The sequence below is a fragment of the Trachinotus anak genome, unplaced genomic scaffold (genome assembly GCF_046630095.1).
Source record: "Trachinotus anak isolate AG129_WGS33_773 ecotype Australia unplaced genomic scaffold, CSIRO_AGI_Tana_v1 ptg000018l, whole genome shotgun sequence".
NCBI classification, from domain to species: Eukaryota; Metazoa; Chordata; class Actinopteri; order Carangiformes; family Carangidae; genus Trachinotus; species Trachinotus anak.
Genome location: NW_027273869.1, coordinates 7,127,186 through 7,141,459, shown reverse-complemented (window position 1 = coordinate 7,141,459; position 14,274 = coordinate 7,127,186). Strand labels below are relative to the sequence as shown.

The window sequence follows — 14,274 nt, the reverse complement described above, 5'->3', positions numbered from 1 at the left end:
ACGAAGTCACGTTTGGGTTTGTGTGTGTGAGCGTGTCCGTGTGTGTCAGGACTGGAGGGTTTTGAGGGCTTTTTATTGACATGATCAACAAGTGCACATGAGTAGCTGGGTTACTGATTACAGGTGATGTTGTAGTTTGTTTGTGATAAGACTCCTGCTTTAAGCACAAAGTCCTGTCAGGTACAACAAGCCTTCAGCTCCTTCACCACATCCCTCCCATCCCTCATAGGACCACTGCTGCCTCTCAGGTAAATACTTTTACTGGTTTGTCTTTTAATTCTGTGCAAAGTTCTTCTTTAAGATTGAACATTTTAGTATTTACTGGTGTTTAAGTGTAAATTACTGGTGTATTGTCTGTATCGTGATCAGAAAAGAAAATTAAGTTGGTAACAGATCTTAAAATCAAGTTGGGGACTACATTTTTCTTTATGTTATTTCTGTTCATTTACACTGCTACACTGAGATCTGATTCTTAATGTGTATCCGGTTACCACGTTTAACACAAAATCTAGAAGACTGGGAATAAGTTAGTCTGTTCTTTGAGTTTTACATATATTAAAGAAAATCTATTTGATGAAAAGTTGAAAGTTGAGTTGAACATAATTTCCCCCAAACTCTGATGTGCTCATAACCTTGGTGTCTCTCTACAGGTCCTTTGGTGTTGTGTTTTCCACTTCCTTGCATCTTGAGCGCACAGCAGCATCATGAGTGTAGAGTCCAAAAAAACACGTGAAGCTTGCTGCTCCAAGCTCAAGGTTGGTGAAACGTTTCCCTTTCCCAGTATTAAAATGTTTGGGAATATCACTCATTGCTTCATTTATAGTCCCCATAGTCTATGTGATGTGACAGTGGAATGACTTAATCTTTGTCAAACATCCAAAAGCCAAGCCAAATGTTTTTCTGTCATGTTACCTCCATGAGTTTGTCTTGGTATGGCACAAATGCCGACCCAAATTGGGCTGTAAAAAGGTAAAGCATTAAAGGATAACTTCATGACTTTTGAACCTGGGACTCCCTTGACCTTATTTGGGTGTAAATGATTGATAGGCTCATAATATTATTCTAAGTGTCTGATACAATTCATAGACAGATTGTTTTTTTTTTGTTGTTAAAGTGAAAGAACCCTTTTGTTTAATCACAGACAGCCATGACATCCCTTCCAGACTCCATTGACAAAAACATGAATTTTACCTCACAGAACACAGGAGTTGCTGGAATACCACTGCCTTGATCAGTCGTTTGTATGTGTGATTGTTTGATACTTTCACTAACATAAAGGATCTGAAAATTTCACACAGTAACACAAACTAACTATATATAATTATAATTAACTATATCGTTCTTGCTCAATACGTCAATCATTAACACTCAAAAACATGGGAGAATAAAGCCCAGGTTATATTTTAACTATTATTAACTATTACTTTAACAAATGGCTCTATTGACCAGATAAAACTTGGAAGCTTTGACACCAAATGAGACATTCAGTCTATGAAAAGTGTTCCTTCCTTGTGCAATGCCAGCAGAGCTGTTTATGGACTATAGTCTAAAGGAGAGTTCAAATGCATGGTAATCTCAGAGAAGTGAACAGAGATAAGGCTGATAGTTAGTAAAGAGTTTTTTAAGAAGAAAAACAGTTGTATGGTTGCAGTGACCTGTGTTCATACCATGTCAGAGCTGTTTTAATTGCCTCACTTTGTCAGTATAGGTGACACGTGAACTGATAACAGACTAACTATGTAAAAGATTGGCACATTTTCAGCTCTAAGTAGCAAATAATGTTGGTTTGCTGATTTTCATTTCTTGAAAAGTGTTACCAGACCCCCTGAGGAAAGTATGAAATTTCTCTTCTTGTTGAAAAGTAGAAATATGTTAAACCTAAATTTTTACCTGTTAGACAAGTCATTGTTGTTATCTAAAAGTACTCACAGATTCATCTGTGATATTCAGCCCAGTGTGAATCTTCCTTTAATCTTTAACTGTCTTTGGGACAAGGAGATGTACAAGATGTACACTGTTGCATCCAGTCGTCTTTCTTTGTCCACCACAAACAGTTTGCTGTTTAAGGGAGGGGTTTAGCAAATGAGTAATTATACTGGTCTTATTTAAATCTTTGCCATTCTTTCGAAAGGCTCTAATCTAATCTAAATGAATTTAATGCAATCAACGTTGAAGGCAAGTGTGAAGTACGGAAGGTCTTTAAATGTGTGTTTAGTGTTATGTGTGTGTGTGAGCCTAGTCTATCATGGGAGGCGCCTACGTGATAATATGGTCATTCACACTTTCCCTGTGGAAGGTGCAATTACATCCTTTTGTTTAGAAAAAAAACCTTTAACTGCATTACTGGAAGTAACTTAATCCTCTCACTCAAAAACCTTTGAGGAGAGATTATAGGTATTCATTTTACAACAGGCAACAAGACTTCAGCATTCAGAACTATTCTGAGAATCAGTCTGAGCAGGAAGCTCTGTTCATCAAGCCTAATCAAATCAACATCCCCGAACTGAAGCGGTTTCACTGGAGAATAGCTTCATCCAACAACTTGTTGTGTGTGTTTGTGTGTTTTCCAGCTCTTCCTGGCCTCTCTGGCATTTGTATATTTTGCCAAAGCCTTTGGTGGAGCCTACATGAAGAGCTCCATCACCCAGATTGAGAGGCGCTTTGACATCCCCAGCTCCCTCATTGGGGTCATAGATGGCAGCTTTGAAATGGGTATGTGCAGTTTTGGATATCAGATGGTGAAGTCAGGTTCTTTAGGTGCAACAATGTATTTTAAAAAATAAAAATGTTTGACATTTGAGGACTTATTTGCCACCTTGCCATGGGATAGACCTCTTATGTCTGTGTGGTAGCTAAATATTAACTACTCTAAGATGGGTAGCTTAGCTTAGCATAAAGCCTTGAAGCAGGGGGAAACAACGAGCTGAAGTTCTCTGGAGGTAACAAAATCTGCCTACCAGGACCTCCAAAGCTCACAGTGACTACAACTATATTTGGTATATTAACAAAAAGCCCAACAGATTTTTTTTCAGTTAGAGGTTGAAACTAAATTTGCTGCGTAAACTGTCAAGACACGTGGCAACACATGACACCATTAATATGTTTATTTGATGTATGTGTTTATCTTGCCTTAATTGGTAGACAAAGATTATTTTCTTTTAAAAATAAGTTAAACATTCATTTGACATACTAACAACAGTAGATCAAAGCACATATTACTGAGGCGGAAGTTGTGCTCCTTGTAATTTTTTAGATACAGCCATGTCTGTATTATGCCATATGTAGTTGTTAGTCAGGAGGGGTTACTCATTTTATCATTTTTCACAAAAACCCTAGTGGAAACACAGGTTCCTCTGATCACATGTTCAAAAATATGTATGCATTTAATGACCTGATTGACTCAAGCAAGAATTAATTGTAAAGAAGATTTTCCAGTGCACTTTTAGAGAAAAATGGTGGAAAATGTAGCTCTCAACAGACTCACACATGCTCTTTCTGCTATATAACTGTGTAATTTACATTTTTAAAATTAGATATTTATCTTAATTACGATCGGCATGAACTGCTGTTTGTAAAATATTGTTTGTGAACTATTTAATTATGACATGTTTTAGTTGTCTATTGCCACTGTGGACATTAATTACCGTGTTATATAGTGTTTGTTGAAGTGTTAGAGAAATATTCTGCCATGAAACCTCTGTAAAACAACAGCATATCGTCTTCCTGTCTGGTTTAGTAAGGATTAAACAAATAAGACATAATTTTTCCCTGTTTACCCTGTTTCAATTTTTTTTCCTCTGTTTGCAGTCTTTATGCTAAGCTAGGCTAACTGGCCACTGGCAGTAGCTTCAGTTCTAACCTACAGACAGTGTTATCGAACCAATCATTTAAATCTCTGCAAGAAGGTGATAAAGCAAAATGTCAAAATGTTAACCCGATAATTCATTCATTCATTATTTTTCACACTTCTCCTTCCCAGGCAACCTGTTGGTAATAGCCTTTGTGAGCTACTTTGGTGCAAAGCTCCATCGTCCCAGGCTGATTGGTATTGGCTGCTTGATCATGTCTTTTGGATCTTTCCTCATAGCCCTGCCTCACTTCTTCCAGGGACCGTTAGTACACATCCTCCTTTATATTCTCTATATTCAACTTTTGCGTATTTAACAATGTGGTCTTTTATCCTGCAGTAATTATACATACATCATTTATTTCAGTGAAACAGTATTTATACAAAGGGCTCTTGGAGGCAGAGCTGCTGTGGATGCAGTAATAATCAGATTATAAGATTGAACTGAACTCAATGGCCTGAATTAAATCATAATTTATTCTAAGTGCATTATATGAAGCTCCGCCTCACAAAATAAAGGATGTAAAGGATGAGGTATATAATATCATGAGACTGTTCACTTGTTCTAATGTGTACACTGCAGGATTAATCCGTTTGGGGCCCTGGGGTAAAAATTAGCTGTGGGGCCTCTACTCAGCTTGTATATGTACCCTGTGTCCTCCAAATTGAGCGGTGTACGTACAGCAGACTGTACATGAAAGCTTCAGTTTATATGACCACCAATCCAAATTATAATCACTACTATAGGCTGGGATAATAACACAAAGCCTCTAGGTTTCAGTTTGACAGTGTTAATTTGATTTAACAGGAATTAATTTGGGAATATATCCCATATGAAGGCAATGTAAATGAAAATAAAACTACATTTTGACACAGAGCCCCTCTAGAAGAGAGGGCCAGATGTAATGCAGGACCCACTTTAGTTGTTATTGTGCTTTCGTGGAATAAATTACTGAACAAACTTAATTGAATTCCCAAAAAACAACTGACACACAGTAAATCTGGGCATCTGCTTTTCCTATTTGTTGGTCATTTTAAAAATTGTTGTTAAGAAGATATTAAGACTTAAAGACAATACATTACATTTGTAGCATATTTGTCTGGATTCACTTACTTACCCTAGCTAAGCTCCAGCTAGTCTCTACCCTGTTGTCCACATTTGAATTGCCTGGCCTCACTTAAGTGCTGGAGGATCTTAAACCCAACACTGGACTTTTGAAACATCTTCTAAAACCTGAGAATGATATTTAATACTGCATTTACATTATTTCTGCCTTTAGTTTAAAACAATGGGCATGTGTAACATGAGTTAGTTGTGTACACTATGTGCACCGCATGTTACATACAGTAATGATAATGCTTTCAATTCAGCTTTTTTGACTATTTAGTGGAATATAATTGGTTATTTTCAGAAAAGACACAATTGTGTCATTCGAAACAGACAGTTGAGTAATAATTCTTGATGTTTTCCAGGTATATATATGAGACCAGTCTGTCTCACAGCAAAGACGTCAACAGCACTGAGACCATCCTCCCCTGTCTGTCCAACCACACCATGACTGATGCAGATGGGACACCGGATTTAAAGGCTAAATCAGGTAAACAGCAAATACATTCAAACCTAAGATCCCTCAGCTTTGAAAACCACTTCTGTCACCACGGTTGTCTGTTGTCCATATCAGATATAATACCAGACCAATACAGTTACAGGAACAGAAGCTTTAGAAAGAGGAAATATTTTTGATATTTCATGCATTTCAGTTCACATTTGTTTTCCACTTAAGCTTGTGAAAAGGCAGCTGGCTCGTCCATGTGGATCTATGTATTCCTGGGAAACATGCTGCGTGGGATTGGAGAGACTCCCATCATGCCTCTGGGTGTGTCCTACCTGGATGATTTCTCCAGAGAGGAGAACACCCCTTTCTATTTGGGTGAGTTACTTTTTTACAGCCTGCCTGATCTTTTATTCTCACTATCTTGTGCTGCTTGATTAATGTCACAGTACCAGAATACGTAACCGTTCTTTCTGTTTTCCATTTGCCAGCCTGTATCCATACAGTGGGCATCTTAGGACCTATGTTTGGGTTCATGCTTGGGTCCTTCCTTGCCAAGATCTATGTGGACATTGGTTTTGTGGATTTAGGTATGGGACTTCTCAATATTAGGGGAAAAAAGGTACAAAATGTCTTAAAGGAGCTATTTGTAAGTTTTGCTATTGCTGCTTGGCCAACATTAGCATTAACAGCTGTTTTATCACCCAATTTTGCAAGACAAAAGGTCGTAATGCACCCTCTGAGCAGCGCTACGTCTTCAGGGCAGATTGGATGCAACAGTGACTCAGTATCGGAAAGTGACAAGACAGTCTGACCAGGCCAGAGCTAGCTGGTTAGCATGATAACTTCAGAAGAGGAAAGAAGTGATAGAAATAGAAGAAAAACAAGAGTTAACATTGGCGTTGCTTTCCAACACTGTAGACAGCTGTTGGCAAGTAAAGAGATGAAGTTTGATGCTGAACTTACAATGTTTGTTCTCGACTGGTAAGTAAACAGCTGTTAATGTTAACGCTGGCTATGTAGTGTCAGCAAAGCTTACAAATAGCTCCTTTAATGTGTCATTGCAACACTGCACAACACACAGATTAAACAGAGATTAACTTTGAGTAAAACTCTCACCTGACGTGTTTATTTCATACAAGTGTTCCCCTTGATTGATAAGAATTATACTGACTGGCAGTGTGCAGATCTATTTTTAACAGAGGGAACACCTGGTTGACATAAGCAACACAGTCTGTCAAAATCTGCCATCAAAGTGCCCCCCAAGCAGAACAGTTAACCCTTCCTCCCTTTGAATCTACAGAGCAAGGTTGTAGTTAAAGAGCAAACCACGTTGGATTTCCCAGCGTCTCAGCTTGTTGACATAGTTGGAGTAGTTCAGTATTTACTGCATGGATTAGAGCTGTTGATAGGCCCTGAACAAGTGGACTGAATGATCCCATCCTCCTCTAAAAACCTGCTGTCTTCACCCTTCTCCTTCTCACAGACAGTATCACCATTAACCATAAGGACTCCCGCTGGGTGGGGGCCTGGTGGTTGGGCTTCATAGTGACTGGGACTGTCATCCTGCTGTCCAGTATCCCATTCTGGTTCCTGCCCAAGTCTCTACCCAAGCAGGGCCAAGAGCAGAGTCAGGCTAAAAGCACAGAACTGGCCATTGTGCAGGAGCAGGAGAACTTCCTCCCAGAGGAAAACCAGGACCATGAGGAGAAAGAGAAGCCAGTCACATTCCAGGAACTGGCTAAAGGTACCATGCAGCTGTTTGCATCATTATTTCATGCACCACAGTTACTTAGAACAATTTAACATCAAACCTAACATAAAGATCAATGCTCCCATCTCAAGATGCCAAAACTATTTTTTTTTTTAAAAATACTCCCAAAAGGCTTCACCTACTCTGAGACTTTAAACTCCAAGAAATGTGTCAGACAGGTTTTAGAGTTATTGCATTTAATCATTAACCAGGTGTAGCCCAGAAAATCTAAAGCCTAGACCAGTGACCCTGATTCCTGGACTTACAGCGGCTAAGAGTTGAATGACACAGCAGGAAAGAAAAACACGTGGGAACAGTTACTTAAGGCCCACTCATGTCTTTGTACATTGCACAACATTACATAATGACAGTGTCTCCAAAAAGTTCAGTCAGTAAATCGATATTTAAAGAAAGTTTATTTCCAGCAAAACAGAAAAAACATGAACAATATAGAGGTGACATAATAATGCTGTTCAATGTATCTCTTGAGCTTAGGAGCTTATCTCGTTAAAACAGAGCAGATCTTTTTTTCTCAAGTGTATGCATTAGGGCTTCCATAGAAACTAAATGTTACTTCAGGTACTATAAGTAAATATAAATAGATATGATCATGTCTGACCAAATATGTGTATAAACATTTGTACACACATTGTAAATGTGCATAAACATGTCTAAGTAATATGAAGTATAAAGTTGTTGTTGTTTTTTTAATATTACCATCTAATATACAGAAATGTTATTTTTGATACTGCTGCTCTTATGTAGGCAAAGACTTAAAGATACTAAGTGACTCTCATAATAAGGAAATCATTGTGTATATCACTAAAACTATTTTGCCATAATCTGTTTTTGTGCTTCTGCTCTTCACCAGATTTCATCCCGTCTCTGAAGCGACTCTTCAGCAACAGCATCTTCTCCCTGATGATCCTCACCTACCTGGTGGCTGTCAACGGCTTCATTGGGATGATCACCTTCAAACCAAAGTTCCTGGAGCAGATTTATGGCCAGTCAGCCTCCAAGGCCATTTTCCTCATAGGTACTGAACCCCAGTGACTCTGCCTCTGCTCTGCACTTTGTTGCCAAAAGCAACTCAAACAATGATGTTGTTGAAGGGAAGTGTGATTGTGAGAGATAAAGCTGTCTTGGAATGTGAGCAGTAAGTAGCCCACTGTGGGCTCTCCTTTTGTGTGCGGGGGTGTTTGTGTGTGTCTGTAACGTAGCGCATTGAGCTATGATTAACTTTTTATGACTGTTTACCTGCGTGGGTATCTAACAGAGTTATTGTTGGAACGTTCATTGTTCTACAGTTACCTATTAATATGGAAAGTAACAACAACTGACTGCTGAACCATTTTTAATTCAAAAACCTCCTGTGTGTCAATGACAACATAGCTCTCGTGTGCAGTGCTATATGTCAGATATCTCAGACACAGAGCCTCTGACCAGCGTGTGAATGAACCATGAGGTGCTGATAGACATTGCAAATGAGCCTACAAACAACAGTTTACCTAAACTAGTGATTCCCAGCCAGGATTATGTTCCCCAATGGAGTACTTCTGCAGTTACAAGGGAGCGGGGGTACCAAGGGAGACTGGAAAAACAAACAAATTAATGAACAACCAAAAATGAAACAAACAAACAGTTACCTGAAAAATAATAAATTAACAATTCAAATAGTGACCTAAAAGTAATTTAAAAAATTGTTAAAATAGTGAAAAGTATTGGATAAATGGTTAAATAGTTAGATAAGAGTAATTCAAGTTTTTTTTATCTACTAATAAAACTAATGGATAAAAGTAATGGGATTTTTTTTAAATAGACAGATAAGTCTTGGATCAATGGTTAAAATAGTTAAAGTAATGGAAAAATGACAGACAGAGTTGGTTAAAAGTAATGAATAAACAGTTATATATGGAAAAGAAATTGTAACAATATCCACTTCCTTATAATTAATAGTGTTAAATAACATCACAATTGGAATATGGCGTAGTGTTAATGTAGGGGTACTTGAGTTCAACTAACAGGAGTTGGGACCTAGGCTAAAATAACACATCTTCATTATACTGACTCACAATTCCCCAGTTCCCTTAATATTCCTACACTCCAACAGCTCCTGTGCTTATGTGTTTAATTCAAATTACACATTGTTTTTATTTCAATATGGCCAAAAGTGTGACCAGTAGAACATTTTCATGCTGAAATAATTCCGGCGTACTGATCCACCCATCTTTCCAGGTATACTGAACCTGCCCGCAGTAGCTCTGGGCATCATCACCGGAGGTTTTGTGTTGAAGCGTTTCAAGCTGGGCATCGTCGGTGCAGCCAGGGTGTCGATTACTGCCTCTCTCGGGTCCTTTTGTATGCTTGCCATTCAGTTCTTCATCCACTGTGAAAATGCAGATGTGGCTGGTCTCACCGTCTCATATCAGGGGTGAGTGGCATGAAAACCAACCTTTTACATAGGCTGTGCATAAAGGTCAGTGGAGGTGTGGGTGCATTGTAAAGATCCCTATCACTATATCTGATTTGACATCTGTTCATTTGTGCACCAGAGCTCCGCAGGTGTCCTACAACCAACAGACGTTGCTGTCGCAGTGCAATACGGGCTGCTCCTGCTCAATGAAGCACTGGGACCCGGTGTGTGCCTACAACGGCATGACGTACGCCTCGCCCTGCCTGGCTGGCTGCCAGACCTCCACCGGTACTGGCAGAGAAACGGTGAGGACGCAACTGGTGAACCTTCACAGATATAATAAAAGTGATAGATTAACAGAGTTGGCCAGGCACACATCAAAATGTAGATGACAAGAGGTCACACTAGCACATTAGCATTATGGTTCTGTGATAAGTCTCACGAAATCATAGACTCTGGCCACTTTTCAATAACACTGATCACAGAGGAAAGAGAGAGGGACAGCACAGATACTGATTTCTGTATTGACAGTGGTTTCAAAGACCAGACGTGTTTATACTTGATGTCTGTTTATATTTCTGTAAAGCATATGGTCATCAGCCCACAGTAACAGATTCAAACAATAACATATGAAACAAACTAAATATCACAAACTCTCTTGCTCTGCAGGTGTTTCATAACTGCACCTGCATTGGGCAGATGATGTCTCCAGGCATGAACATGTCTGCAGTTCTGGGCCAGTGCCCCAGGAAGAGTGACTGTGATCGCACATTTAAATTCTACATGGCTTTGTCCGTGGTGGGCTCCTTCATTTCTGCCTGCGGAGGCACGCCAGGATACATTGTGCTGCTCAGGTCAGAATCACTAAAGCTAAAGGAGTTACTGGCTCTGCTCCCAACTTTTACAGCTGGGCATAATGATCCCTTTCAGTTTCCTTTTGATTTTATGGCATGTGGTGTAATTCTACGGTATGACATGAAAATGACAAGACACTAACATGCATAAGCTGAAAAGGAAACAGTTAATTTCTGGTTTTTATCGTTGCTGCATTTCGAGAAGCAACCAAACTGCCTCTGAACCACGATTGTTAATTTGCATTTTATGCTCATATTAACATCTAATACAATTACTTTTGATATATGTTCCAGGTCCATACAGCAGGACCTGAAGTCACTGGCTCTGGGTATGCAGACGCTGATAGTAAGGACTCTGGGTGAGCACTGGATTTCATTCACCAGGCTTCTAATGAGACCTCTGACAATATCCAGCCTGTGTGCACAGGTGTAAACACATGTGACTGTGTGTGTTTTCAGGTGGGATACCTCCTCCTATTTATTTCGGAGCCCTCATTGACCGGACCTGTTTGAAGTGGGGCACCAAGCAGTGTGGAGGTCGAGGAGCTTGTAGACTCTATGATGCTGATGCCTTCAGGTACAGAGAAACAAGAGTTTTATTTTCTTGCTAGACTATTCCACCTGTAATATTCCACAGCATGTTTAATTTAAACATTCAAGCAGGATATTAAGATTCAAAAAGCATCTCTAAAACTTTTGGAAGTGCGTACCATGTTTTTTTTTAGTATTTTACAAAGTCAATTTCACTGCAGTCTGTTTTGTTTTTTAAAATTGTAACGATAAAAATATTAAAACTATGCACAATATTAACAACCACACTAGTGACAATAATGTTGAAGTTGTTCAGCAGTTCAAAGCAAAACTAAATACACAAAAACATGAACATCACTTATATTTGAATACATTTTCTACTAGGGCTGCACAATTAATCACAATATGGCCAAGTGCAACATCCAAATCACAGGAGCTGCAATTTTTTGGGGTAAAGGTAAAATGTGTCACAGTATTGTTGAGTATTGTTAGCATCATAAGCGTTGTGGTGCTACAGAGATGCCCTGGCCTACAAATCATATTTTCCAGACGTAGGAGAAAATGCTTGTTTGGTATACGGCCCAACAAAAATCATATGATCATCACATCATTAGATTCTTTTCAGTAAAAATGAATTGAAAAATGATTATCACAATTGGAATATCTGCCATCTTTTTTGCATATTGCGCAGCCCTGCTTCCTACGCAGTTTTACACAATGTGTTTTTACGGAGAACATGTTCCACCTAACCTTCTCCAATATACTGCACCTCCAGAATGACATTCATGGGGCTGATTACTGGATTCTACTTCCTGGCCAACATGCTGTGGGGAGGCCTCTACTTCAAAATTGTCAAGAGACAGAAGAAGTTAGCGCTGAGGAATCAGGCCAAAGAAAATGGACAGGAGGGTAATGCAGCCGTCAATGGACATGCCAACATCAGCATCGCCAAAAACACAGAGGACACGGACAGGGAGAGCACAATTTAAGCATAACACGTACATGATTTTTCATTGCCTGGCTACTGTGCTGCATCCGTACTGGACCAAATTTGGTAATGGTACAGTGTCAACGCTCTTTGGTCTTCAAGCAGCATACCTCTTTATTTAACACAAATATTGAGCCGAAATTGTCAGTTCGTTTTTGTTCACTTCAAAGGTCAAAGATCCTGAGTAGAGCTTAGTTTTAATACAAACAGCATTCAGATGTCATTAGATGATATTCAGTTCACATCTGAGCAAAAATGCTTTTATAGGGACAAGTCGGAAACTACTTATCGTGCACCAAACCATCATGGGAACATTTGCTGTGCTGTGTGTGTCAAAGTGGACAGAGCACTTTTGGGGATATTTCTGGCTCGTGTCCACTATTTATACTTGAATAGCATTAGGTCAGGAAATGATAGTAATGTCTCACCCTATAGCTTTACATTCAAAGTCATTAAGGTGCAGTGACAGTCTGGCAAACATGTATACAATATACAGTATGTACAGTATATAGCTTCAAATTCTAGTACAAAACAGCTAAAGTGTTGTTATCACTTGTTGACAATGTTTTCTTTCATGTTTTTTAGATATGGGTGAGAGTTTGTGAGACAATACAGCCATCCTCATTGCCCTCAATTAAGTGTATTATAATGAAGGCACTGAGGGTGGTAAAGGTCTAGGATTAGAGTGTCTAATAGTTTGTTAAAAAGAAAAAAAGTAGAGTTGAGCTTACGCAAGATGAGTAAATGAACCAGCTTAGATGCACAAAGATGATATGTGACATATAGACACTTACGTGACTGTTGCGAGAACAACCCCTTTACTTAAATATGAGATACTGTAGATGGTACCTGTGCCAGCAGAGCTGAAGAAGGGCAGTGCTTTGCTTTGCGTTGCTTTGCCAGTCAGAGTCTGTGCTGCAGATTTACAGATTCACTGTTAATGAAGTCTGCGATTGCAGCAGGCTGATCCAGTCAGTGAAGGCAACACAAGCGTTCTCAGAGTCAGAGCGATAGTTTATTACAATAGACTGGCCAGACAAGTAATACCTGACAGTGTGCCTGTGTCTATGAGCAGTATGTTCATGCAGATGCAAAGCAGCTAGATGACACAATGTCTTTAGCTTCATCTTCTTTATTCATCTTTTTTTCTTTTTTTTTTCATAGTTTTTCAAGTCTAAACAATCCTGTCAAGAGTACCCTAAAAAAATATTCTGTATTTTTATTCATATTTCTTTTTCCTACCAGGAGTTACACGAGAGGACTGATACCAATTTCTTATCAGTGGGTTGACTATGAAACTACAGCCAACCAGTAGCTTAGCATTGCGCAGAGATTTGAAACAGCTAGCCAAAGAAAGCAAAAAAAATAAATAAATCTTGTTACAGTGAGGTTCTGGCAAATATCACAGATTCAACAAATGCGTTAAATAATGAGACAGACATGCTGGTAGGCTGATTTTGGACAGAATCTGGAGCGCGGTTTCCCACTGTTTCCACTCTTTGTGCTAAGCTATGCTAACTAGCTGTTGACAGTAGCTTCAAATTTGTGTGTGTATGTAGACATGAGAGTAGTATCAATCATACTTGTTCATCATACGTCCTACATGTTTCTGAAAATGTGGAGCTATTCCCGTAAGACGCTGTTGACCAGTTTCAAACCAAAATGTTACACTGGCAAAGTAATAACCAAAATCTGATTGTATTTAGTTGTGGCTCAGCCTCACAGACATTATTGTCTTCTAAAATCAACACGGTGAAAGGAATCTTAGTGTCTTTTAAAAATGTGAATGTCATGTGTTGTCATCTGTCCTTGGAGCTGTTGAGATACTACATTTATCAGGAGTCAGGGAAAGTGTAGTAGGAGAAGAGTGAGTAAGGTTGTTTTTTTTTCTCATGCTATAAAAAGGTTTTATTTTATGTCAGGCTGGTAACTGTGTTCTTGTCAGCAGCAACATTTTATGTCTGGAAAGCTCACTCTGACATTTAACACACTTCTTGTTACATAATACCATTTCACTTAAAGCCTAAAGGTCATGAACATTCACATAATCCTCTGACCCACCAGTGTTTGTCTGGAAAAGTTCACTTTAGTTTAGTAGACTAAGAGTGAGTGGAGTATAACTTAGACTTGGCTGTACTATGTTTTACTCTGCTATACACTGTAGTTGTTGATTAATATATATAATTATTGTTAATAATACAGGTTTAAATATTGAGTTATATATGTTTGTATTGTGTCCATATATTTTGTTTTATCAACATTTCTTCCTTTTTTACAATTTTGTTGATTGTTCTTGAAGCATACTTGTAAGCATTAAAGACAAATTTTCACAATA

At 38.8% G+C, this 14,274-nt stretch overlaps 1 protein-coding gene across 1 annotated transcript; it reads left to right on the top strand.

Moving 5' to 3' along the window:
* The first annotated feature begins 4 nt into the window (after positions 1 to 4).
* Positions 5 to 14,274, top strand: LOC139635152 (solute carrier organic anion transporter family member 1C1-like). The gene is made up of 15 exons (XM_071502192.1): positions 5 to 248; positions 651 to 755; positions 2,571 to 2,712; positions 3,980 to 4,112; positions 5,321 to 5,445; positions 5,632 to 5,778; positions 5,892 to 5,990; positions 6,887 to 7,147; positions 8,025 to 8,189; positions 9,389 to 9,584; positions 9,706 to 9,871; positions 10,236 to 10,420; positions 10,715 to 10,779; positions 10,880 to 10,997; positions 11,727 to 14,274. Exons 2-15 carry the CDS (start codon positions 705 to 707, stop codon positions 11,938 to 11,940), a joined length of 2,067 nt encoding a protein of 688 aa, XP_071358293.1. The 5' UTR covers positions 5 to 248; positions 651 to 704; the 3' UTR covers positions 11,941 to 14,274.

Coding starts and splice junctions, on each gene's coding strand:
- LOC139635152 (XM_071502192.1), top strand. CDS start 705: ATGAGTGTAGAGTCCAAAAAAACACGTGAAGCTTGCTGCTCCAAGCTC. Junction 4,113..5,320: donor CCTCACTTCTTCCAGGGACC/GTTAGTACACAT, acceptor GATGTTTTCCAG/GTATATATATGAGACCAGTC. Junction 10,998..11,726: donor TATGATGCTGATGCCTTCAG/GTACAGAGAAAC, acceptor CTGCACCTCCAG/AATGACATTCATGGGGCTGA.